We start from the raw sequence: 27,946 nt of genomic DNA, 5'->3' as shown, positions 1-27,946 counted from the left end.
CCCCCCCCCCCCCCACCCCCCATGTTTAAAGTCCACCGTTTTCCACCGAACGTTCAGGACGACTATGAACAATGTGCTTTTGTTGCACTCGTCAAGAATCGGAGGGCAGAGAGAGACGGACCAGTCCTCACACCGCTGGACTGACTGGATGAAGGATTGAAACAAAACAAAGACATTTATCTCCTTTTCGATGCAATAATCACATAAATCTGTGAATACAAAAAGAGTAGGTCGTGTTGTTTCTCAACCGGGAGGTTGCAGGTTATATATATATATATATATATGTATATATATATATGTATGTGACATCAAGATGCCATCTTCTTTCATCACCTTCTTCTTTGCTCTGCTTTTATTCCTTCTTATTTCCCTTCATCTTCCTTCAACCCATTAGTTTTTTGGTTCTTCCACTTGTTCTTCTTCTAGTTTGATCTCGTAACACGAATGAGTCGTGGTTTTAAAAAGTTTCCTCTGATTAGTTTTGTTGTTTTAACGGCGAGCAGTGAGACGACGTTCGTCCACCGACAGTGGTGGTTCTCTATCAGAGGTCCTGTCAGGCTGATAGCAGCTTCAGCTCACCACACGTATGAAGCAGGTCTGTGACTGTGGAGCAGTGGTGGTCTGGTCAGTAGCTGCCTCCCCGGTGGGGGGGGGGGTTGTTATCTGCTCCGGCTGGGGCTTTTATCTCTGACCTCACCAAACCAATAATATCTCCCAGTGTCCACTGGGCGAGATAAAAGTCTGTGTAATGGAAGGAAAAGATACGAGTGGTCGGGTTTAGAAAGGTGTGTGTGTGTGTGTGTGTGTGTGTGTGTGTGTGTGTGTGTGTGTGTGTGTGTGTGTGTGTGTGTGTGTGTGTGTGTGTGTGTGTGTGTGTGTGTGTGTGTGTGTGTGTGTGTGTGTGTGTGTGCACATTTTATGTGCTAGATAATTTTTCCGAATGTTTGTGTGTTTTTATTGTGTGTATCTGTGTTTGAGCACATGTTTCCTATGTGTGTTTGTGTGTCGATGAGCCCGTGTATGTAGTTTTTGTGTGTATCTTAGTGGCTGTGTGGGCCTGTGTGTGGTTTTTTTAATGTAATTTTTGTGTTAATTTTATTTTCTGTTTATCTACGTGTATGTTTATGTTTTGTGTGTGTGTGAATCTGCATGCATGTGTGCGTTTGTTTCTTTTAACGCGGGGATGTGTTTTCATCTTTGCACAAAGCTTTTGTCTGTATATGTTTGTTTGTGTGTGTATTTTTGTGCTGATTGTTGTTTGCAAGTTTTGTTTGTGTTTTTTTTTTTTTTTATGTTCTTCCTCATTCTTTCCTTCTCATGTGAAAACGTTCCATCGAAAAACCTTGAAATGTCGACTTTTGAGTATTTATCATATTCTACGTCTGGATCTTGTTTTTATTTACAGCGTCGGGTTATAAAACGTGATGTTTACATTTGGTTTGATTGTGTGTCTCTCTCGTGAATTTCTTTGACTTTAATCTCACTAACATTTCAGCACGTGGTTCGGTCACAGTGTCTCGCTCGCTCCAGACTCCACCTGGTGGCCACACTCTGACCTGCGGTTTGTGTTTTAGGGTTTGCGTGACGTGTTTGAGAACTACTACAGAAAGCAGAGGAGGAAACAGGCGCGCCTCGTGCTGCAGCCGCACTCTAACATGGTACGACCACGCACCCTCACGCCCCCCCGGAGCGCCGTCACACGGGGCAAAATGACCCTTTCCTGCATGTGGAGCCGTGTGGATGTATAGATATTGTTTGTTTATTGTGAGATTTGTAGATTTTTTTTTTAGCATTGAACATGTTTGATTTGTTGGTACTGAGATGTGTGCGAGCCTACGATGTCCTACTTCATGTAAGACTCACCCAGATGGAAATATACAAGTTGATCTCGGTTTGAGGCTCTTGCAAATTATCCACCGGTGAGGGTTTTCTTTTCCCCCGGTTCGAACTGGCAGGCTCGTACACGTTCCTTTTGAGCTGTACGCTTTCCCTCATAACACCGAGTAGCTATTAAGCTCAGTGTTTACTAATATTCCATTTTGCTGAGCTTGGCTTGATAAAAAGTGAGCCTGCGAGTCGAGACTGAGGGTCAATAAATCCCTATTTAAGTCAGAACCTCTGTGTAGAAGATGAAAGTCCAATCGGGTGAAAGGCAAAGATTTGCGGGTCCCTGTAGGCTCGCCCTGATCTCACCACACACACGCTCTGATTGTAGCCCCACACTCTTTCTCTAATCTCACCTGATGCACTCCTGTAATCCAGATTAACACCATGAATAATTCATTATCTAATCAAAAAAAACTATAGATAAGGGATTGAAATGTATTTGTTGTAATTTGGGTCCCGTTTACACGACAACGTTTTCAAGTGAAGACACTAAACTTTCCTTGCGTTGCTGGGTGGCCGTTTATGCGCAGGAACTTTTTGAAAACGCTCCGTCTCCGTGGAAACGGGAGAAATGCTAGAAATGCCAAAAACAAAAGTGTTTTCACTTGAAACGTGGTGGTGTAAACGGAGTGTCCTCTGTTGCTGGACCTTCACATGAGGCCGGGCGAGTTTCTCTTCTTTCCCTCCTGGTTGGTTTTGTGTTTCCACTCGTTTTCTCTCCTGATCTGTGATCCTGTCTTCCGCTGACGCAGCACGAAACTCTGGAGGGATACCGGCGGTACTTCAATCAGATAGTTGGGTGAGTAGATTTCTTTGGGGCCCCAAACCGTCGCTTGTGATCAGGCTCACGCGGGCGGCCTGATAGAGGTCGCGTTTAAGATGTGATGTGCAGAACGGCCCAGAAAATAGAAAATGGGACCCCCGGCGAAATAGAATGTGAGTTTGAGCCCGGAGTCCTGCGGTGTGAAGCGGCGATGTGTCTCCTCCCTCCGTCCAGCTTCTTCGTCGTGGAGGATCACGTCCTTCACACCACGCAGGGTTTGGTCAACAGGGCGTACGTGGAGGAGCTGTGGGAGCTGGCCCTGTCCAAGATCGTGGCGGCTCTGAGGACGCACTCCGTAAGACGCCTCACACGCACACACACACACACACGCACACACTCGGCTGTCACGCGGCACAGGAAGCAGGAAGTGACGCTGCCCTGTCTCCCCAGTCCTACTGCGACGACCCCGACCTGGTCCTGGACCTCAAGAACCTCATCGTGCTGTTCGCCGACACGCTGCAGGTACGGCGATGGCGCCTCGGCCACGCGCGTTCGTGTTCATGTCGGTGTGCGACAATCGGCGCAGGCGCGGCGTCTCGGCGGCGTCTGACCAGTTGTGGCTCGTCCGCAGGGTTACGGCTTCCCGGTGTCGCAGCTCTTCGACATGCTGCTGGAGATCCGAGAGCAGTACGGAGAGATCCTGCTGAAGAGGTGGAACGTCACCTTCAGGTACACACACACACACACACACACACACACACACACACACACACACACACACACACACACACACACACACACACACACACACACACACACACACACACACACACACACCAGTGTGGGCTTGTGGGAAACATTCTCATCCTGGTTTGGACATTTTACAAGCGTCCACAGAGAAATGAGAGGAAGTGTTTCAGAACAACATCCGTAAGAATCCCGCCCTGCAGGGTGGCACTGGAGTGTGTGTGTGTGTTGGTGTGTGTGTGTGTGTGTGTGTTGGTGTGTGTGTGTGTGTGTGTGTGTGTGTGCGCGCGCACAAGCCACATGCCATTGTCTCACCTTTGCTTTTGTCCAGTGATACCAGTGGGATTTACAGCAGTGAGAACGGACACACACACACACACACACACACACACACACACACACACACACACACACACACACACACACACACACACACACACACACACGGAGGGAAGGCCGCAGGAATGCTGTGTTGCATTGTTGGGGAGAGAGCGGTGCTCCGGTTCACGGCGTCTCGGCGGAACGCTGGAACGTCCGAATGCCAGCGGAGGAGGGGTGTGTGTGTGTGTGTGTGTGTGTGTGTGTGTGGGGGGGGGGGGGGGGTAAAAACCTCAAACATCAGAATGACCCCCAGTGGGATGATTGTGTGTATTTCTAAGTGTGTGTGCGGTTTAGTCCAGGTCGCTGCTGTTTGTGTCGAAGAGGAAAACATCGAAATTGTATTTTTTTTCCTCTTGACAAGTCCACAATGTTGTTCATGTAGTTTTTAGAATATTTAAGTATTAAAATATGAAAAAAAAGAAAACGAATAGTCTTGTATAAAAGACGTGAGTTCTGACTGTTGGTGGGACTGCTTTTTATTTAATTTTATTATTTATTTTATTTATTATATTTTAACTTAAATTTCAAATCTTAAATTTGACTTCACTCAAAAATGTCAAAATTCAGGTTAAAATCTTAGTGTTTTTTTTTTTTTTTTTTTTTTTTTTTTTTTTTTTTTTTTTTTTTCTTTGCCCTTGTCCTGTTCGGCAGCTTGGGCCAACAATATGATGTGATTGAGAGCCTTCGGAGTCAGAACAGTTTTTGGTCTTGCAACAGGGAGAGACCTGGAGTCTCCTCCTGTTGCCTTCTCCGTCAGAAGCTGGCATGGCTGCCGTACACGACCGGGGGGGAACGCACAAAGAGAGAGAGAAGAGAAGAGAGAGAAGAAAGTCGAGGGGGGAGGGGGGAGGGGGGTGGGGGAAAGGGGATAACATACAATGTCCTTGTTGTGCTACATATATTATTTGCAATAATCACACTCATCCAAATACTTTCCAACTGTTATTAGATTGAACCAGCCTGAGCAGCTCTATCTAGACAGTAAGATGATTTCCTAGATTTAACCAGCCTGAGCAGCTCTATCTAGACAGTAACGTGAAGCAGGAACATGAAATAACAAAGAGGCAACAACAAAAGAGGAACATGATTTTTAAAGTTTGAGCAAATGATGACAGACAACAAGCAACTTCAGAAGCACCTTTCGTGAGGAGTGAAAGTGTGTGTGTGTGTGTGTGCGTGTATGTGAGTGTGTGTGGCTTGTCCACTGGGTGTGGCCGGAACTGTTGTGGGGGGACCCGTGGTGACACCCCGGGGTCCGAGGCCACCGCGCCCGGACACCGCCACCCCGGCAGACAGAAGCCCCCCAGGCCCGGGGAGACCCCAGCGAACCACCCCAGATAGCCCCGCCCCCGCCCAAAAAGCACCCGACGGAGAATGCAGAGAGGAATCCCCCCCAGGCAAGAGGGGCCCACAAGAGAAGGACAAAGGGCACAGGGCCCCAGGCCCCGACCCAAGCCGCCAAGCCGAGAAAAGGCCGGAGCAGGGCCCCCGGGCCGAGCGGGCCGAGAGCCCCCCCAACCCCGGCGGCGAGTCCCACCGCACCCCCGGGAACAGGCCCACCCACCGCCCCCCCCAACCCGGTAAGGCAGAGACGGCCCCAGCCGCCGCGCCCCGGACCAGCCCCGCCCCCAGACCCAGGAAAGCGAAGCCCGGCGCAGGCCCCGGTCGGAGAACAGTCAACTCTACACCCCCAGGAGCCTCATAATCCACCCGCCCCATAACCCCTCCCCCCGGGTCTTGATTGGGAAACCCAACCCATGACCCACCCCGCACACACACACACCCACACACCCACACACACCCACACACCCACACACCCACACACACACACACACACGGAACGGGGGGGGGAGTGATGACTCTCGCACCCTCAGGCCGCCGGCCGGGCCCCCTCCCGGCCACCGCGGTATCCCAACTTCCACCAATCCAACAGCAAGTGGAGAAGGAGCACCGCACCCCAGCCCCCCCACAAGCGCCGCGCCCGAGGGAGCGCGCCCCCCGCACTCCAGCCGCACTCACCCCGGGCCGGGGCGGGACCCCAGCGGGAGGTGCTGGGGGGAGCCACGTCTCCCGCCCTTCCCCTGCCCTATATGTGTGTTGGATGTATGTAAGGGTGTGTTTTTGTGTTTTGAAAAGGTGGATGCGATGTGTGTGTCTATGGTGCGGTTTAAAATTGGGGGGTAGCGGGGCCCGGGCGTTCTACCGCTGACAAGCGGCAGAACCCCGAAAGCGGCTTACCCCCTCAAGACCCTGCATGACTAAGTGTGGTTAAAATTGTGGGTGGTGCAAAGTCGGGGGAGGACCCAGACCGCAATTAAGTAGCCTGGACCCCCCACCTAGGCACCGCCCCACTGTTCCCTATTGTGGGGTAATATAAGGTGAGGTAAGGCAGGGAGGGTTCTGAGGGAGGGGGTCCCCCCGTCGCTAGGACCTTGGCCCAGCTGGACCCCCCGCGCTGCCCCACCCCACCCCCCGAGCGGCCGGCCTAGGACCCGGGGGGCCACACCCCCCCAAACAAGGCGCCGCAAGGGGACCCGGGCAGGGAGCCCCCACCCCACCCAACGGCCAGACAGCAGAGTCCGAGACCCGCAGGGCTCAGTGCGAGCCCAGCCGGAGGCCAGTGGCCAGGGCACCCCCCCTCATTCGCCCACTCCACACAGCCCCACACCCCAACCCACACACCCCAACCCACACACCCCAACTCACACACACACGCACACGCACACGCACACCCCTATCAGGCCCTGGAGGTCACTCTCAGTTAACCGTCCATCCAGAACCCGGAGCCCCCCCCGTACCCCGCTCCCCCCAATCCGGGAATGAGGCAGACCCGGAGCGCGGCAAATCTTAGTGTTTTTTACCTTCAGTCCTTATTTTGAAATGTGGGTTTTGGACCGGACCATACAGTCGGTTCTGGTTCTGATCCGGTCTGGCTCTGCGTCTCCAGGCAGGTGTTGGACCAGGATAACTTCAGTCCCATCCCCGTGTCCACGGAGGAGGAGTACCAGAACTACACGGCCCAGTTCCCCCTGCAGGACCCGGAGCTGGACAAGGTAGAACTGGAACCTTCTCGGACTGCTATGCGGCTGTTGGTGTCTTTTATTTTGAAAGGTTTTACTTTGCTTGGTCCAGATGCCGTTCCCCAAGAAGCTTCCGTTCTCCGAGTTCGTCCCGAGAGTTTACTGCCAGCTGAAGGAGTTCATCTACGCCTGCCTGAAGTACTCCGAGGACCTGCACCTCAGGTAGGCCGCATGCAGGACCGCCAGAACTGCTAGGACCATTAGGACCGCTAGAACCATGAGAACCGTCATGACCGCCAGGACCATTAGAATCGTTAGAACCGTTAGAACCATCAGGACCGCTGGAACCATTAGAACATCAGGACTGTTAGAACCATCTGGACCGCTAGAACCATTAGAACATCAGGACTGTTAAAACCATCTGGACCATCAGGACCGTTGGAACCATTAGAACATCAGGACTGTTAGAACCATCAGGCCTATTAGAACCATTAGAACCATCAGGACTGTGAGAATCGTTAGAACCATAAGGACTGTTAGAACCATCTGGACCGTTCGAACCATTAGAACCATCAGGACCGCTGGAACCATTAGAACACCAGGACTGTTAGAACCATCTGGACCGTTAGAACCATTAGAACATCAGGACTGTGTGAATCGTTGGAACCATAAGGACTGTTAGAACCATTAGAACCATCTGGACCGTTCGAACCATTAGAACCATCAGGACTGCTGGAACCATTAGAACATCAGGACTGTGAGAATCGTTGGAACCATAAGGACTGTTAGAACCATTAGAACCATCTGGACCGTTAGAACCATCAGGACTGCCAGAACCATTAGGACTGTTAGACCTATTAAACCATTAGAACTGTTAATATCACCAGAACCATCTGGGCCGTTAGGACAATCAGGACCATAGAAACCAATCAGAACCATTAGAACTACCAGATAGAACCACAGTGATTAGAACCACCAGAACTCTCACCTGAACTATCACGTTGTTCTTTCTGACTTGTATTTCCTTCCTTCCTTCCTTCCTTCCTTCCTTCCTTCCTTCCTTCCTTCCTTCCTTCCTTCCTTTAGTTTTTAATGTATTTATCTTATCTGTCATATTTTATATTTAAACGTTCTTCGGCCTGTTTTATGTGTCGCTGCTGCTTTATTTCCTCTGCGTGTCACAGACAGTGGAGAACGTTCCTGTTCACGTTTAAGGGTTAAAACCGTCCAGCTGGACGTTCTCAGAGTTTAAACTTCCTTCCTTCACGCAGCGTTCGGACCCCGGCGCTCCATTTCCTCCGCCCATATCCGGTTGCTCCGGTCCGGAAGCAGACGGGACTGTGGTCACTGATCCCCGCGACCTCTGACCTCGGCCCTTTTTGATTTGCAGGAAGAAGCATATTCCTTTCTCCTCCGTCTCCGATCCGACAAAGGATCAGTGTTGAGTCTGGAAACAGCTGTGGTTTTTAAATTACCGTATTTCCTAGATTATAAGTCACTTTTTTTTCCTTTTTTTTTTTGTTATTCCGGTTCAATTTACTGTTTTTAATATTTGAAGAATCGGTGGTCGACTTTAAAAAAAAAAAAAAGAGACCGCAAAACTGTTATCAGCATCTGTTGCCATGGAGACGCTCAGCGTTTCAGGCTCGTGATGCTAACTCAAATGTGGCGTTGGCGAAGGTCTGCGCTCCACCGAGCGCCCGTTCTAGTTGCGGTTGTCTCGGATTCAGCAACGTCAATCGGCGGTGGAAACCTCGATTTTCTGGTTTGACCGAAGATCCCGTTGCCAAACTGCGATTTTCCTCTCGAGAACCAAAGAAGTGACTGTTGAGATTCTCTACATTCTACCGTGGTTCAGCCGCCAGGAAGCGTTGGACCACGGTGCAGGACAGGGTTTTATTTTTCCCCTCTACAAGCTGGCTCCTCCGACCCGGAGGTCGGCGCTGGTCTCCGACGTGAATTTGGCCCGGAACACTCTGTACTTAAGACCTGCGGCCTGAAACGGCGGTGGCGGCGGCGGCGGCGGCTTCGGGTTTCGGGGTGCGAATGTGTCGAGCCAGAGCGTCACTTCTCACGGCGCCGCGGCCAAAAACAAAAACACAATTATGATTAGGAAATACAGAATTAATTCTCTGGGTTTAACATTTCCACACAAAGACTAAACCAAGATCTGCACAAGTACACAAGTACGCTCTGTGTATGAGTGCAGAGATGGTGAATTTAACGTAAGAACAGACACTCCAGGTAGAATTAATGGGACGTATGAAAGATTAGCTGAATCCGTATAATTAACTCTGAGGCTCATTTTGACGACAATGACGAGGAAACCCTGAAAGTTGTGTCGTGAGCACGTTGGTCCACTAGTTGGTGCTGTTTGTTTTGGTACTGAAGCCACACACACACACACACACACACGCACGCAGCAGTGTTTGAACACAAACATTCTAGTGGACAGATGATCAAGTTGATTGTTATCACGGTGACTGTCAACGATAAAGACGCTCTGTGCTGCTCGTTGCTGCTCGTTGCTGCTCTGTACTGTAAACTCGTCTGCCAACTACCAACATGTGGCTGCTCTGTCTCTCTTCGCCTCTTGCCATGTTTGATTGACGGCAGCAGAATCCGTCAGAAAGTCCAGCTGGGCTCTAGTTCACCTCCAAACCTTCACGTTCCGTCACACTGAGCAGTTCTGCTGCTCCAGGAATCCCCCCCCCCCCCCCCCCCCCCGGCTCCGACTCATCGGAACGTTTTTAGGATTCCTTAACTTCCAGCTGTGTGTGTGTGTGTGTGTGTGTGTGTGTGTGTGTGTGTGTGTGTGTGTGTGTGTGTGTGTGTGTGTGTGTGTGTGTGTGTGTGTGTGTGTGTGTGTGTGTGTGTGTGTGTGTGTGTGTGTGTGTGTGTGTGTGTGTGTGTGTGTGTGTGTGTGTGTGTGTGTGTGTGTGTGTGTGTGTGTGTGTGTGTGTGTGTGTGTGTGTGTGTGTGTGTCATTTGCAAATCCTGGTTGGAATGTGTTTGTTAGCCGCGGGGCTCTGGACTGGAACACTGACACACACGGTGGAGTCGACTCCTCGTCGTCGGATAAAACAACCTCTGCTGAGCGTCAACACGCCGCTCTGCTCGCCGGAGGTCGTCTCAACATTTCTGACATTTCTGTCAATATCTCCAAATCAAATCACGACTCGTTGCAGATTAGGTGAACTTGTGACTCTGCCTCACTTTCAGGCTTATAAAGTCACTGTTGGCGTTAAAATCCAGATTATAGAGCATCTTCTTCCACTAACATCCAGATTGTAGAGCATCTTCTTCCACTAACATCCAGATTATAGAGCGCCTCCCCCTCTAACATCGATTGTAGAGCATCTCCGTCCACTAACATCAGATTATAGAGCACATTCCTCCTAACATCCAGATTATAGAGCGTCTCCCCCTCTAACATCCGACTATAGTGCACCTTCTTCCACTAACATCAGATTATAGAGCACCTTCCACCCAACAGCCATATTATAGAGCACCTTCCACCCAACAGCCACATTATAGAGCATCTTCCTCCTCTAACATCAAATTTTAGAGCACCTTCCTCCAACATCCAGATCATAGAGCATCTTCCTCCCAACATCCAGATTATAGAGCATCTTCTTCCACTAACATCAGATTATAGAGCACCTTCCTCCTAACATCCAGATTATAGAGCATCTTCCTCCCAACATCCAGATTATAGAGCATCTTCCTCCTAACATCCAGATTATATAGGTTAAAAACATGCATTATTTTCACATAAGCAGATAAAGTCAAATACTTTTATTATTGTAGTTATTTTCCACCGTGAGCTCTGAGGCGCACACTGAGCATGCTCAGAGTGAATCAGGGGTTTCCTGCCTTGACCCTAATCTGCCCGGCGACCTCCCGTCAGCGGCGGCACGCTGCAACACTCCAATACTTCCAGGAAGTTGCTATTAAACAGCATGCGGCGATCCGCCATTTAAAGAAGAGAAGAAGAAGAAGAAAAAAAACCCCAAAAGGTTCTGTGGAATGTGTCTGGGTTTCTTCACCAAACATCGCCCACATTTCAAACATAACAAAAGCGATAGCATGTCAGAGATTTTGTTAAGTGGCCCTGATATTCTGCCATCAAACATTTGTTTTAACAGGAAACCGGAGCTGCTTTCAGAGCGAGCGGCCCCCCCTGCTGGCTGCCGGCAGGTGGTCGTTTCACCGCGGTTTAAAGCCCCCCGGGAGAAACGCCGTCGTCTCTTCATGCTTCCTTGTGTTACTCGCTCGCTTTAAAGATCGTATTTCGGCCCGAAGTTGCCACTTTTAGGCGAGTTGTTCTAAAGTCTTATCGGTGACGGCGTTGGACCTTTAATGACTCCGACAGCTCGTAGAGCGGTCACACACTTACTGGACCTGGCAGAGTTTCCGTCTTTTTTCCAGACGGGGAGATTCACAGACGGAGAAATCCAGTCGGGCTGTTTTTACTGGCGTCCAGACGAAGCAGCAGCAGCAGCAGCAGCAGCAACTTTCTGCAGCAACAGAACAACCCGACCCCGGCGGCTCCGCTCATGTTTCCAAAAACTCACTTTCTTCTGGTTCGCTGTTGTTGATTTGAACTATGTTTCTCGGTGACGGCGTGTTTATTAGATGACAGGTTTTTGAAATGGTGCACGCTTTTAGAAATACCCGGGTCACCGCTGTCGGTCGCTGCCTCAACGTTTTCAAGTGAAAATAGAAAACTTGCGTTGCGTTTTTGGAGGTCTGTTTACACGGCAACGGTGCTCAGAGATACTGAAAACGCTCCGACTCGGTCTCCATGGAAACGGGAATTAGCAACTCTCTGAAAACGCTGCGTCTCCATGGAAACGGGAATTAGCAACTCTCTGAAAACGCTGCGTCTCCATGGAAACAGGAATTAGCAACTTTCTGAAAACGCTCCGTCTCCATGGAAACGGGAATTAGCAACTCTCTGAAAACGCTCCGTCTCCATGGAAACAGGAATTAGCAACTTTCTGAAAACGCTCCGTCTCCATGGAAACGGGAATTAGCAACTCTCTGAAAACGCTCCGTCTCCATGGAAACAGGAATTAGCAACTTTCTGAAAACGCTCCGTCTCCATGGAAACGGGAATTAGCAACTCTCTGAAAACGCTCCGTCTCCATGGAAACAGGAATTAGCAACTTTCTGAAAACGCTCCGTCTCCATGGAAACGGGAATTAGCAACTCTCTGAAAACGCTCCATCTCCATGGAAACGGGAATTAGCAACTTTCTGGAAACGCTCCGTCTCCATGGAAACGTGAATTAGCAACTTTCTGGAAACGGGAATATGCAACTTTCTGGAAACGCTCCGTCTCCATGGAAACGGGAATGTGCAACTTTTCAAAAACGCTCAGACTCCGTTTCTTCAGAAACGGGGGAAACGCAACTTTTTGAAAATGCTCAGACTCTGTCTCCATGGAAACGGGGAAAACGTGGAGGAAAAACGCAACTTCACATGACTCCCAGTCTGTATTCTCCTGGGACTTGGTGCTTTTATTTTGACAGTCACCGTGATAACAATCCACCTTGGTGGTCCGTCCACTAGATTGTCCGAGTACCAACATTGTTGATGTTTATAGCGAATTGTTCCCTGCTGGATGTGTGTGGTTTCATTATTAAGACAAACAGCGCCAACTAGTGGCCCAACATGCTTGTTTTTCAGCGTTTCTGCCATTTTCGTGTCAACTTTTGTTTTCAAAACGTCGCCGTGCGAACAGGAAATTCCCCTGAAACCGTCTTCACGCCTCGATTCGTCCTCCTGCTTTGACGCTGATGTTTGTGTCTTCAGCTCCACCGAGATCGATGACATGATCCGGAAGTCCACCAACCTCCTGCTGACCAGAACCCTCAGCCACTGCCTGCATTACGGCATCAAGAAGAAGAACGTGGGGCTGGCGGAGGTACGCCAGACCTTTCTGTCATGGAGCCACGAAAACGGATGCTTTTCCCTTCTCAAACGGCAATATGACGAGCTTTATTTAAACAGGGAGAAGATTAAAAAATAGTATTAAATCCTTTTATTTTGTGAGAAATAACATTTTGTTTTAAGTACCGTATTTTCTGTATTATAAGTCTTCTCTTTTTTTTTCAATTAAATAACTTAAAATGATTGAAAATATTTAAATAGTCTGTATAAATATATATATTTAAAATTATAGAGTTCTAATAATTAATATTAAAATATATAAAGCGAAGTAAAATATTTATTATAAACAGAAAATATATAGAGGATATATATAAAGTGGGTTTCTTTATTAAAACACATGCACGTGTCTGTTTTCAAGTACCGTAGTTTCTGGACTATAAGTCCATTTTTTTCATCATGTGACCGGAAATAACTACTAAAATGTATAAAAAAAAAAAAAATTATTGTATACCTTTTATTCTTTAAACACTGAACTTGAGGTGAAATATTTATTATAACAAAAAATATAAAAAAAATTAAATATTTAATATGTAAAAATATAAGATAGAAATTTTTATTATTAATATGTATAATTTCATTATATTGAAAATAAAGCAAAAATATATTATAATTTGACTTAACGTTGCAAGAAAAAAATATGAAATGGAATTATTCAGTTTTACAGTTTTTTTTTTATTCTATTCCAACTGTGAAATTTCAATAAATAAAATTTGAAGAAAAAAAGAATTAAAATTCTGAATAAAAATGTATATGTTTAATTAAAAGATGAGATTCAGCAGTATGATAGAAATATAAAATTATATGTCATTATTACAGGTGACAAATTAGACCAATAGTATAAAATATATATTGTATCAGAGACAAATAATAAAATAAAAACATGATTTCATAATTAAATTGAGTGTAAAACCTTTTTAATGCTGAGATACAGTTAAAGTGTTTGTTTGTTTGTTTGAAGCTCAACACCATTAAAGGTGTGTTGTGTTGGTTCAGTTGGTGCAGGTGATCATTAACACCACCCACCTGGAGCAGAGCTGCCACTTCCTGGAGGAGTTTATATCCAACATCACCAACGTTCCCCCCGACACCGTCAACGCCACCAAGCTGTACGGGACCTCCACCTTCAAGGTACCGCCTCCTTCTTCCTCACCTTCATCCTTATCGCCTGCGTATCGCCCGTGACCACCTCCTCCTCCTCCTCCTCCTCCTCCGTCAGGACGCCCGCCACGCCGCCGAGGCCGAGATCTACACCAGCCTGAACGCCAAGATCGACCAGTTCCTGCAGCTGGCCGACTACGACTGGACGGCGCCGGTGCCTGGAGGCGGGGCTCCGGCGGCCAGCGACTACCTGGTGGACCTGATCGCCTTCCTGAGGAGCACCTTCAGCGTCTTCACCAACCTGCCGGTCAGTGCATTGGAAACGATCCTGAACGCAGGAAATCATCTCAGCTTCCAGTGAAAACGCTTTTAACGTTTTCCTTTCGAGAAGTTTCTCGTTTGTCGGAGGTTTTTTCTTTTCTGCAGGCGTGTGGTTTCTAACAGAAACGCTGTGGAGGATTACATAGGGACCTGACATGTTCAGTTTGAGCCATTTTAACACTTTTTAATTTATTTTAGCATTTTTTTAACAGACAATTGGAGATTTTTAACCATTTTGGCTCCTTTCAGCAGTTTCTCCCTTGACTCATTTTCTTTTCTTTTTTTTTTACATTTTCCCTCATTTATTCTGGTTTTATGAATTTGTTTCCCCCCGTTTTAGTTACTTTCTAAAGTCCTTTTCAGGCCAGACTTAAGAGTCCTTTTAAAAAAATTCGGCTTCTTTTTACGGAATTATATGTAACATAAAAACATTCTGGTGAGATTACGTAGTGAATTTGACTTTTTCAGCCGTTTAATTTTAAGTTTTAATCTTTTTTTAAGCATTTTTTAAGAGACAATTTGAGCTTTTAAATGTTTTGGCTCACTTTTCAGAAGTTCTGCATGTTTTTTCCTTTTATTTACATTTCTTTTATCTTTAAGTAATTGTACTTTTTTTAAAGCCTTTCTTTTTACATTTTTAAAAAGTTTTTATTATGGTTTTAGCAATGCTTTCCCCCATTTTAGTTACTTTTCTAAAGTCCTAGAGTCCTTTTGAAAACTGATTCTTATTTCTACGTAATTATTCGTTGTACTTGATTATACGTAAATGTTTATTTTCCGATGCCCAGATTATGAATAATCTAGAGAAAGTGCACACTCAGCCTGACTGCGTGTTTTAAATTCTCTCTCTCTCGCTCTCTCTCTCTCTCTCTCTCTCTCTCTCTCTCTCTCTCTCGCTCTCTCTCTCTCTCTCTCTCTCTCTCGCTCCATGTTGGCATGACCAATCGCAGGGCGGCACAATCAGCTTTAGCTCATTACAGCGCCAGCCGGTTCCGGGTTAGATCGTTAACATGGGGCTGCTAAGCTCATTACAGGGTGAGCCGCTCGGGTCAGCCGCATCCCATTACTGTCCTCCAGGGAGCGCCAGAGAGCCTCGGGAGGAGCGACGCATCAGTAGACCATTAAAACTACTAAATAGGTTTATATATATAAATACTCGAGTTTGAGAACAAAATTACTCAAATCTAGTGAAATTATCTCTCCATGCAGCAAGTAAGTTTCACTTAAAAAGAAAACTTGAAATACGATTTTTAATTCTAGATTCTAGATTATACATATATACATATACATATATACATATACTATAAATACAAGGGCTAAAAAATAAATACATTTTAAAACAAACCAAATTATGTCTAGAAAAGTCTTTAAATATTTTGCTGTGTATTTTTAATAAATGCCCTGGAAAAAAATTCCCCTCAAAACTAGAAAAAAAATATATATTTCAAGGTACTTTTACCTTGAAATAAGTTGAAAAGTGTTTTTTTCCTCACGACACAAAGAAATTTGTGTCTGGATGCTTTATTTCACATTTCTCCTTTAACTTTTACAAACGCATCAAGCAAAGCTGGTATAAGCCACGTTTTCACTGTGTTAACACACACACACACACACACACACACACACACACACACACACTCTCTAAGACGATTGCACAGGCAGATTTCAGCGGGTCACAAGGCCATAAGGCCACACACACACAGTGCTTGAGCTAAGTGTTTTCCAGCACCTCTAAGCTGCTTTTCGTTCGACAGCCCCGGACATGACCCCGGCACACACACACACACACACACACACACACACACACACACACACACACACACACACACACACACACACACACACACACACACACACACCCTGGCGGGGCCTCCTAAGTAGATCAGATGCTATGGATCTAAAATGCTGGGAGGTTTGACCTGCTGGACTCGGGGCCGACGGTTGGAACTGAATCGGATAGGGCTGAAGTGAAGGTGGGGGTGGGTGGGGGGGGGTGTGGGGGGGTGATAGATGCAGTAGGTTAATAAAATACTTTTAGAACTTCCGGTACTCGTGTGCTGAAAGACGCGGTTTGAATAGATCAGAGGTCGTTTAGACCAGATTCAGATTTCAGCCAAACTGAGAGGAAAGGAAATCTGTAACACAGTGATCCACTTTATCATGGTGCTGATCTCCGTCCGTCTGTCTGTCCATTCATTCATCCGTCGGTCCATCCATCCATTAATCGCCTATCTGTCCATCATCCATCCTTTCGTCCTTCTGTCCGTCCATCCATCTCTCTGTTCATCCATCCATCTCTCGGTCCATCCATTCGTCTGTCCGTCCATCAATACATCCGTCCGTCCGTCCATCCATCTATTTGTCCGTCCATCCATTCATCCACCCGTCCGTCCGTCCATCCGTCTGTCCATCCATCATCTGTCTGTCCAGCCGACTGTCCATCATTCATCCATCCATCCATCCATCCATCCATCCATCCATCCATCCATCCATCCATCCATCCATCCATCCATCCATCCATCCATCTTTCAGATTTTTTGAATGTTTTACATAAAGTGATATTTTAATCAACATAAAAGCTGCAACACAATTCATCACAATTTCCTTAAAAATTTCACAGAAATGATTCAAGCAGTGCAAATACAAGCAAGTATTTTACTTATTATATGAAGAGTTGAAGTGATTTTATTTTGTCTCTGTCAGTAGAGTTCTAGAAAGAGCTCCCAGCTCACTCTTTTGACAGGACGTGTCCCTTTAGAAGCTCTTAAAGCAGTAAAATCCTCAACGTTACGCAACTTCAGAGTGGCGTGGCCGAGTTCATTGGAGCGGCGCCGGAAAACACGGCCGGCTCGGGTTTGTCCTCAGGAAAAGGTAACTAATCGAGGAAAACGCCACGGCCGTCCAACGGTGAGCGTCCTCTCACGGCTCGAAGAGACGATTGGACCCGGGAGCTTCATTTCCTCCCGTTAACGTCCGTCTCTTCGGCGCTAAGAGTCCTGCTGTGTTGTTTCTCGCCGTAGGGAACGCCCGTAGAGCACGCCACCTTACCGGTGAGTACCTGTGCTGCTGTTGTCACCGCGTGGTGTTTGACCCCCACTGACCCCGTTAACCCCACAACCTGCCCCTCCCCCGCCCCAGAGGGTAGAAAACCAGCATGCGGCACCAGAAGCACGTCTGCCTGAGTCGGTGTTTCACGGGAATTCATACGACGGGTCGTTTTCTACCTCAGAGCGACGCCCAGAGCGACGCCTGCAGGACGTTTGCGCCAAGTTTTCAAGTGAAAACGCAACTTTTTGAAAATGCTCTGACTCTGTCTCCATGGAAACGGGGAAAACACAACTTTTTGAAAACTTTCTGGCTCTGTCTGTGGAAATGTGGGACGGGAAATGCAACTTTTTGAAAATGCTCCATCTACATGGAAAAGGTGGGAAAACGCAACTTTTTGAAAATGCAAAGAATCTGTCTTCATGGCAACGGGCAAAACATGACTTTTTGAAAATGCTCTGTCTCCATAGAAACGGGTTTCAACGCAACTTTTTGAAAACCGGAACTTTATGAAATGCTGCGACTGGTCACCGCGCTGGTAGTAACTAGTTCTTCTGCACATGCTCAGTAGAGCCAATCAGAACACGTTTCCCTTCAGAGTGTCACGACTCCCAGTCCACTTTCTCCTGGGGCTTGGTGCTTTTATTTTGACAGTCACCGTAATAACAATCCAAATTGATAGTCTGTCCACGAGAATGTCCGAGTACAAACATTGTTTATGTTTGGAGAGTCGTCTTCTCTGCTGCATGTGTGTGTGTGTGGTTATATCACTAAAACAAACAGCGCCACCTCGTGGCCGAACATACTAACTACGTCGTTTCCGGACATTGTTATTAAAACGCTACATGGAAAATCACAATTTCGGGGGGAAAATCGAGGCGTGTCCACTTGAAACGTTGCGTAACCGAGGCCTGGGATGGTGATCCGACTTCTTCCTGTTCAGTTTCACCGCGGGGTGAAGTCCTCGGCCTGAATCCGCCGGCTCTGCTTCAGACGGAGAATAACAAAACCAAGAAACTCGCTCTGAACAGAATCCAGACTTTTCTCTCTGGGGTGTTTCTTGAGTGACACGAGCAATAATACCTGCCCGCTCTGCAGAAGTGTGTGATCGTTCCACAAGACTTCACCTGGAACCGCTCTGTCCAACGGCGGTGGATTCTCTCCATCTTTCCAGCTCGTGAATCAGTCCAGGCACCTGTAGCCTCCCTCCTCCTCCCCCTCCCCCCCTCCCTGGGTGTCACAGGCCTGTATCGGGTTCTTCCTCCCCCCGCTGTGTTCCCACCTCTTGACTCCTGGCTGCCCCGGGTTGCCGTTCCGCCGACTGACAGCTTTCTGGATGGACAGAGCGCACGCTCTCCACCATGTCCAATCCCTTCCAGGAGTTGTGAATCAGAGCGTTGATGGCGTCGCGGAGCGGTGACTTACCGTGTCGCCTGCCCGGAGCGTCACGAGGCCCGGGGGCTGAACTCGGCCGGGAGGCGCCGGGGGAACACGGCGGTCCGTCCGCGTTCTGCCTGTTGGAACTAATTTATCAACGGAACTTTCTTTCATTCGCGAACGTGACGCCGCGCAGCTGTAAGGAGTTCACAAAGCTCTTCAGTGGCGTGTATTTGACTTGTGTTCGGTACCTGCTGGAGACCACACACACACACACACACACACACACACACACACACACACACACACACACACACACACACACACACACACACACACACACACACACGTTATTGCTAGCAGACCTGTTTTAGTTTGCGGGCCGCCAGTTGCCTGCCGCTGGAGGTTTGAGTAAATTCCTCTGGAGTCCATCGGGGGGCAGCATTGAGTCACTTCAGTGAAATTTTTAAATCTGGTTAGTAGTTCTACTGCAGATCAGCTCCAGCGTTACTAATATTTCTGTCTTCATAGTAATATTATTCCTATCCTTTCATCTTTGTTCCTTTCTTTTCCTTCCTCGACATTATATTTTTCCTTCTTTTTCTTTTTAATTAATTTCCTACTCTTTGTTACCTTTTCCTTCCTCGTTGCATTTTTCCCTTCATCTTTCCTTTCCTCTCCTATTCCTTCTTTCTCGTTTCAGATTTTTTTTCTTTCAGTTTTAATTTCCTCCCACTCGTCTTTTTCTGTCCATTCCTGTTATTTCACTTCCCCCTTTTCATGTCCTTTCACGTTTACACGTCAACATTTGAAGTGAAAACCACGTCTGTTGCCATGGAAACGGCAGAAATGCTAAGAGTTGTGCCACAAGTTGGCGCTGTGCGCTTCAGAAAAGTTTTTCTGTCGTCCGCACGGAGACCGGGGCATCTTCAAAATTGATTCCGAGCACCGTCGAGAGGTTTCCCGTCGTCATGACGACGGGGCCTCCGCGTCCTGTCGGGGACTTTTTCAGGTGCGCGGCGTTTCTTCGCCACCGGTCAGATTCTGACGCCATCTTTTAATGGCTTTGGTTCAGTGGGATCTGGAGGCCGAACTGCTCCTCTTGTTTTCGTCTCCCTGCTGCTCTTCTGCTCCTCGTGGAGGTTTTTCCACTTCGCCTTCACTTTCTGGCCTTTCCCTCCTCCTCCTCCTCCTCCTCCTCCTCCTCCTCCTCCTCCGTTTGATCTCCTTGCTTCATCCTGCAGGAATGCAGACGTCCAGGTCGAGATCCAGGCCACAGCCGGTCACCACACACACACACACACACACACACACACACACACACACACACACACACACACACACACACACACACACACACAGGTTTCTGTATTAATGCGTTGTCATGTACTTCCTTATTTGCTCCTTTTATTCTTATTACGCTCCTTCATCATTCGGACTGAACCGGAACACAGCGCTCTTTATTATTGTGTGTGTGTGTGTGTGTGTGTGTGTGTGTGTGTGTGTGTGTGTGTGTGTGTGTGTGTGTGTGTGTGTGTGTGTGTGTGTGTGTGTGTGTGTGTGTGTGTGTGTGTGTGTGTGTGTGTGTGTGTGTGTGTGTGTGTGTGTGTGTGTGTGTGTGTGTGTGTGTGTGTGTGTGTGTGTGTGTGTGTGTGTTGTTCGATCCCTCTGCGGGGCCTCCCACTTCACCCCCGTGTCGCTGTGCCTCTGCCCCGCAGGGTAAAGTGGCCCAGACGGCCTGCATGTCGGCCTGCAAACACATCTCCACCTGCCTGATGCAGCTGCTGCTGGACCCCGAGGTGCGGCAGATCTCCATGGGCGCGCTGCACCAGCTCAACACCGACGTCCAGGAGTGCGAGAGTGAGTGTCCACTGCACCACCGCGCCACAACTTTTCTATTTGTTTCAGTGAAAGTATCCAAACTCTTTGATGTTCTGCAGTAAATGGCCCTAAAACACCCAACAGATCTATAATCTGGACATTACGGTAACTGTTTTTCATGCTTTTGTTGTTGTTTCAATGGTCGTCATCAAACTATACCACCTGTGACCAGCAGGGGTCACTGTATGACATCAGAATGTTGCTACGGCCAAAAAAACTGATTTGATATCTGTATTTAAACAAATCAGACAATTTAAAAAAAAATTTAAAAAGTAAACAAATGTAGAAGCGATAACGCAATCCGTCTTCAGTATGAGCTAATCTGGATTAGACGAAATTAACACATTATAGCTGAAATTGTCATTTAAAAAAATGCTGTTTTGCCTCTTTTCTTTGTCCTTCCTGGAATAACTTTTAGAAATGTACAGTTGAATTCCTGTGGATTCACTAATGCAACTTATATGAACCATTTCTGTGAACGTAGACGTCTTCTACTTCCCTTTTCCTGCCGTTTCTCTTCATTCTTCGCTTTTTAATGTGAAAATGAGTCTAAAATCTGTTTTCCCTTCAGTGTCAGTAGAAAAGATATTGCATGATTGTTTAGACTGGGTGGAATTGTTTTGCATTTGGGACCACAGGGGGCGCTGTTCAGGAAGACCACGTCGCACGGTTCACAGAGCATTTTGGATGGAGAAAAACTCATTTTTTAGTTCTCCCATCAGTCTTTCCTCCTTTTTTCATCTCTGATCCCTTTCTTTTCACTAACCCCAACCACCCCCCCCACACACACACACACACACACACACACACACACACACACACACACACACACACACGCAGACACACACACAGACACACACACACATCTCCTCGATTTCACAGACTTAAAGCTGGAGGATAAAAGAGGCGTCGTTGGCTCGGTTTTACACGAGGAAGGTTCTTAGAGTCACAACGCGGGTCACACTGTGTGTGTGTGTGTGTGTGTGTGTGTGTCTGTTTGTGTGTGTGTGTGTGTGTGTGTGTGTGTGTGTGTGTGTGTGTGTGTGTGTGTGTGTGTGTGTGTGTGTGTGTGTGTGTGACGTGATGTGCGGTGACATGCGTGCAGTGCGCTGGAGGGGTTAGCAGGTCACTCAGTTACTTATTCAGGACAGACGAAGCTCCTGAACCGGTTCCGATGTGAATTTAACTCTTCGCTGGAATCTAAATTAAATCTCTCTTAAATCTACGTTGTTTTTTTTGGTTTTTTTTGAATCCGAAGCTTTTAAGCGATCATTTATTTTCTACGATCAGATTTCCTTCAGCGCAGCGAGAAACGGACCGGATCACACGTTCCACCGCTTCTCGTCGCATTGAAGCAGCGAAAGCTCCGATTACGTGACGAGGTTCTGAGTAAGAAAACGAACGTTTTCACTTTGTGTGTCCGTTTCAATGACGGCGAGGCTCGGAGTCAATGAAAACACAACTTTTTGAAAACTGGTAGTAGAGGTGGAACTTTGTGAAAACACACTGACTCCATGGAAATGGCAAAAAATTCAACTTTTGGAAAATGCAGACGCTCCTACTCTGTCCCTGTTGAAACTGAGGGAAGTGCAACTTTTTGAAAATAGTTTCCGGGAGAACTTGACTTTTTGAAAATACTCTTTCCATGGAAGTGGAGAAAAAACAACTTTTTGAAAATGGTCCATCTCTCGGAAAACACAACTTTTAGATAACTCTCTGTCTCTGTGGAAATTGGGAAAAAGCAACTTTTTGAAAATGTTGCATCTCTGGAAAACCACATTTTTAGGAAACGCTTTGACTGTCTCCGTGGAAACGGAGGAAAATACAACTTTTTGAAAATCCTGTCTTCATGGAAATTGGGAGGAAAAAACTACTTTTAAAAAAAATGCTTCAACTCTGTCACAACGGAGGAAAACACAACTTTTAGAAAACTCTCTGAGTCCGTCTCGGTGGAAACGGAAGAGAACGCAACTTTATAAAAATCCTTTGTCTCCATGAAAATAGGGCGAAACCAACTCTTTGAAAATGGTCCATCTCGGGGAAAACGCAACTTTTAGAAAAAGTTCAAGCTCCTTGCAAACTGCAAGGGAAACGCAACTTTTTTTGAAATCACTCTAACTTCGTCTACATGGAAACGGGGGGAAAATGCTCCTTTTTGAAAATGCTCAGTCTCCATAAAAATGGTCATTTGAAACGTTGCCAGGTGAACTCCAAAGTAAAATTAAAAACTTTTAAAACTTTTGCCCGTGATTCGGTTTGTTTCTCTCTTCTACGATTAAGGAAGATTTCCAACAATCGAAACTAAAGATTTGTTCATGTTTTACAAAATCAAAGTGACAGAATAATGAATCTGAAAGGAAAGATGGAGCAACTGGGACAAACTCACTTAAATCAATTAAACCAAACAAAAAAATAAAGTTTATTTGTGTCGTGCAGCTTGAAACCGACATTATTCACTTTTTTCTGTTTATTGCTTTTAATAAAAGACATGTAAAACATGATTTTCTGCAATTTAAAGACAAAATATCTTGATTAAATGAACCAAAAAAGCCCATTTATTGAGCACCACTTCACTTAATTATATTTGCATCGATGAGATTTTCAAATTAAAATAAAAGTCCAGTGTTTAAGATTACTATTTCCTGGTGTCATTGAGGAGCTGCTGAATGAATCGTGGAGAAGAAGAGATGAAAAGAGAAAATATTGAATCCCAATAGAAGAAAAAGAAAAAAGAAAACGTAATTATAAACACAGTGGGGGCGCATTGGGGAGAGAAGGTGAATTTAAAAGGGATTAAATTTAACAAAAAAAATCAAAAAAGAATGATGAAAGAGGCCAGAAGAAGAGGAGGAGCAAGCAGGAGAGAAAGAAAAGGGCAGAGAAGAGAGCAAGAAATACATGGATGAGAGGAGGGATTAAGGCAAAATTAATGGCGGGTTTGAAAGGCGGAGGAAGTGAAGGCGAAGGGAGAACAAGAGAGGAGGGATTAGAGGTGGAATAAAGCGCAGGAATTCCAGGATTGTTGACAGATAAAAAGGAAAGATAGAAAAAGAACGGGGATCTGCGGACGAGTGAATGGATAGAAAGACGACCCGCGAAGCAGGGAGGAGGAGAAACACCGTTTGTTGCTGTGCAGTGATGGAAAAGTTCCTCCAGTTAGAACCAGAACCGCTGAGCCCAACTTTCATCAATATTTATTCTTAAGTTTCGTACGTCAAACCTGAAGTAAAGAAACCGTCTCGGTTGATGACTGTGCAGTTCACACCGTTAAGGCCCCGTTTCCATGACGACGTTCGTCTGGCAACGTTTTAACATCGATGACACGGAAATACTGTAGTTAGTATGCCGGGCCATGAGGCGGCGCTGTTGGGTTTGTATTTATAAAGTTTTTGGGTCGTGCATGCCGCAGTAGAAGCGTTTCAGAAAAGTTGTGTGTTTTCATCTGTTTCCATGGAGACGGAGCGTTTTCACAAAGTTGTTTTCACAATTTGCATCTGCCCTGTTTCCATGGAGATAAAGTCAGGGCGTTTTCAAAAAGTGGTGTTTTCCCCGTTTCAACAAAGGCAGAGTCGGAGCGTTTTCACAAAGTGGAATTTTTTTATAAATTTCGTCCCCATTTACTTGGAGACGGAGCATTTTCACAAAGTTCAATTTGAAAAAAGTTGTGTTTACCCCTGTTTACATGGCAACAGAGCGTTTTCACGAATTCAAATTTTCAAAAAGTTTCACCCCCCAGTTTCCATGGATACACAGTCTAATCATTTTCAAAAAGTTGCATTTCCCCCCCTTTCCATGGAGACCGAGTCGGAGTGATTTCAAAAAGCTGCGTTTTCCCGTTTACATGGAGACAATCATTTTCACAAAGTTAAAGTTTCAAAAAGTTTTACTTTCCCCCTTTCCATGGAGACGGAGTCGGAGTGATTTCAAAGAGTTGCGTTCTCCCCTGTTTCCATGGAGACGGGGCCGGTGTGTTTACAAGAACTTCCACCTTGTGATCTGTTTTCAAAAAGTTGCGTTTTCATCTGCTCTGAGCCGCGTTGTAGTGGAGACTGACCCCCAAAACGCCACAAAAGTTTTCTGTGTTCCCTTGAAATCGTTGTTTTGCGAACAATTCCTGAAGTTTTCGAAAGATTGTACATCAAACGCTGACAGGTGTTTGTGGGTTCAGAGACTCTTCCTGTTTCCCGCTCTGTTAGCTTTAGCATCATTAGCTGTTGCTATGTCAATAAGCTCCTGTTTACTGTAGAACCTCTTCATTGATTCTAAACTGAAGGAATCCTCCGCGAGCGACTTTAGCGTTAGCCAGCATCCAAATTAGCGGTGGTTAGCGTTAGCACGCCACAAAAAAGGAACAGTTAATTAATTCATTAACTCACCAATTAACAAAATGGCTTCAGTAGTTCATGGTGTGTGTGTGTGTGTGTGTGTGTGTGTGTGTGTGTGTGTGTGTGTGTGTGTGTGTGTGTGTGTGTGTGTGTGTGTGTGTGTGTGTGTGTGTGTGTGTGTGTGTGTGTGTGTGTGTGTGTGTGTGTGTGTGTGTGTGTGTGTGTGTGTGTGTGTGTGTGTGTGTGGAGGTGAAAGAGATTAGCTACAGGCTCGCTCTCCCTCTCCGAGCGGCACTCCTCTTTTCTCTCGTTCCCTCGCTCAGAATACCAGTCAGCTTGTTTACGGGAGCCGACTGACGCCAAGACCACAGCTCACACTCCGTACGACCCCGACACACACACACACACACACACACACACACACACACACACACACACACACACACACACACACCCACACACACACACATACACGAGTCTCTCTCGGTTCAAAATCTGATCGTCCTTAACCGATGTACACACACATCATCACAAATAGACGCACACACACACACACACACACACACACACACACACACACACACACACACACACGTCAGTAGAGTCACAGATATCCATACACAGAGAATGACGCACACTCTAGAACACCGACACACATACACACTTTAAAGCACATAACACACACGACTTATCTGTACACACACACACACACACACACACACACACACACACACACACACACACCTCAACCGTTTACATGCATATCGTCACAAATACACACACACATATACACACAAAAAGCACACACTACAACACACGTAGCATATCTGTAAACATACAGCGATGCGTCGACACACAAATTTATATCTACACACACACACACACACACACACACACACACACACACACCCGCGCACACACACACATACTTGTCAAGGAGCCCTAGCGACATGACCCCCCCCCCACCCCACCCCCCCCTCGGCTGTCATTTGTCTGCCAATCCATCCTGATGCATAGCGAATCCCACCAGGTCTTTTATTATTCCGTCTTCTCGCTCTATTTTTTTTCACCCTCTCTCCTCCCCTCCTCCCCCCCCCCCCCTCCCCCCCTCTCCGGGGGTGGGCTGTGGGGGGGGGGCGGGTTTGTATTTTCCCACAGGTTTTGCCAGAGCCGGGCCGGTCGCAGGCTTCCAGGGTGACACGTTGCTTCTGGCCTTCAGTGACTTGAGACAAGTAGGTCTTTGTCTCCCTCGTCGTCCTCTCTCCTTCGTTCTCTCTTTCTCTGTGTTCTTTTTCCTTCCCCACTATCTTCGTCCTCCTCCTCCCCCTCCTCCTCCTCCTTCATCCTTTTCATCCTTCCTCCCATCCTCCCTCACACACACACACACACCCCCAGCCCTCCTCCTCCTCCTCCTCCAATTCTTTCCTCCCCTCTTCATTTGGTTTTCTGATTTAGTTTTCTTTTTTTTTTTTTTTCATCGTCTTTTTCTTTCTTTGGTGTTTTTAAGATTTCATCATCTCATCATACTCTCTCTGTGGTTGGATGTTTGCAAAGTTATCAGGAAAGAAAGTCTGTTAAAGTGTCAGAAAAAGTGACGTATCGGTATTTTTTTATCTTTTTTTTTTTTTTAAAGTTTCACTTCGCTTTTTAAACTAAACTACGGCACGGTGAGGGGCGTGTTCTCGTACCTTTCTTTTCCCACGCGGGACATTTCCTGTGACGTTTGACAAGAACTCATTGTGGAAAAGGAACAGGCGACATTTAAAACAATTATTCTGGCAGTGAAACTTTTGAAAATGAAATGGAACTTATACAATTTGATGTTAAGATCGTCTGAAACATGGAAAACATTCATGGTTCGTCGGTGTATCATGAGGTTCAACATATTTCTTGAAGCCGGACTGATGAGACGGAGACAAGGGAGCGTCTGTTCGCAGACCCGTCGTAACAAATTACCGTAATTTCTAGACTATTGAGCCGCACCCACCAAATTTTAAAAGAAATGTTGGGAGTTACGTGATGCACCTGAGCGCGTCACCCACGCATCGACTGCATGAAGCTCGTTAACCAGTAAAAATCCATAAATTACCCAAGTCGTTGTTCAAAGCTTGTGAAAGAAGTGGCGGCTTATAGTCCAGAAATTACGGTAAATTCTGCCTTCGTACAGTAATAATTCCGGTTTTCTCCGAATAAGCTTCTTTTTTTCTGTCTTCATATCTTTGAAATGAGTCTAAATATAACTCCACTTCCACGTCTGTGCCGTTTAAATCCCCGTTTATGCAACGTTTCACGTGAAAATGCGTCACTTAACAAAAGCTGCACGCTTAGATGGCAACATTTTGAAAACGATGTCATTAGCATTGCCAGCCCACGAGTGGGCGCTGTTTGTTTTTGTTGTAAAACTACGCGGACAGACCACCAAGTTGGATTGTTATTACGGTGACTGTCAAAATAAAAGCACCAGGTTGGAATGTTGTTGTGGCGACTGCCAGTCCATATTCTCCTGGGACTTGGTGCTTTTATTTTGACAGTCATTACACCACGGAGGAAACATTTTTCCGATTTGGCTCTACTGAGCATGTGCACAAGGACTCGTTGCTTCAGCCGTGATGCAGATTTAGCAATATTTCAGAAAAGTTGCATTTTGCCCCGTTTTAACTGAGACTTTTACAAAGTTGCGTTGTCCCCGGTTTCCATAGAGACTGACCTGGAGCTTTTTTACAAGAAGTTCCATTTTACCCAATTTCAACAGCGATAGTGTCGGGGGCGTTTTTTTTTTAAAAAGTTCCCATTTCCCCCCGATTCCACGGAGACGTTTTAAAAAGTTGCTTTTCCCCCAAATTCCCACAGAGTGTTTTCTAAACGTTAAGTTTTCCCCGTTTCCATGGAAACTGATTTGGAGCATTTCTGAAAAGTTGTGTTTTCGGCGGAAAGCGGAGCATCGGACAGACGACCAAGTTGGATTATCACGGTGACTTTCAAAATAAAGCTACCAAGTCCCGGGAGAATATGGACTGTTCAGGAAGACGTTGGAAATTGGAGACACGCTTTGTTTAACCGTTCTCTTCATGCGTCACATAATCGCTCGTTTTCTGGACGAACCCGCAAAGACTGAAGCCAAAATCTGTCAAATCTAAGACTTTT

The 27,946-nt window shown here is 46.4% G+C and overlaps 1 protein-coding gene across 1 annotated transcript in view; it reads left to right on the top strand.

Annotated features, from left to right (window-relative positions):
• exoc6b (exocyst complex component 6B) overlaps nt 1-27,946 on the top strand; it is a 78,820-nt gene that overhangs the window by 26,819 nt on the left and 24,055 nt on the right. The window contains exons 9-20 of the mRNA XM_080486069.1: nt 1,575-1,658; nt 2,640-2,686; nt 2,885-3,005; nt 3,101-3,172; nt 3,282-3,379; nt 6,726-6,831; nt 6,911-7,020; nt 12,618-12,729; nt 13,749-13,883; nt 13,972-14,160; nt 20,315-20,456; nt 25,961-26,034. Of these exons, the coding sequence (XP_080342195.1) occupies nt 1,575-1,658; nt 2,640-2,686; nt 2,885-3,005; nt 3,101-3,172; nt 3,282-3,379; nt 6,726-6,831; nt 6,911-7,020; nt 12,618-12,729; nt 13,749-13,883; nt 13,972-14,160; nt 20,315-20,456; nt 25,961-26,034 (1,290 nt within the window). The remainder of the gene's footprint in view (nt 1-1,574; nt 1,659-2,639; nt 2,687-2,884; nt 3,006-3,100; nt 3,173-3,281; nt 3,380-6,725; nt 6,832-6,910; nt 7,021-12,617; nt 12,730-13,748; nt 13,884-13,971; nt 14,161-20,314; nt 20,457-25,960; nt 26,035-27,946) is intronic.

This window comes from Lipophrys pholis (assembly GCF_963383615.2).
Source record: "Lipophrys pholis genome assembly, chromosome: 18".
Taxonomy (NCBI): domain Eukaryota; kingdom Metazoa; phylum Chordata; class Actinopteri; order Blenniiformes; family Blenniidae; genus Lipophrys; species Lipophrys pholis.
Note: the sequence above shows the minus strand (reverse complement) of the source record. Positions and strands in the feature narration are given on the sequence as shown.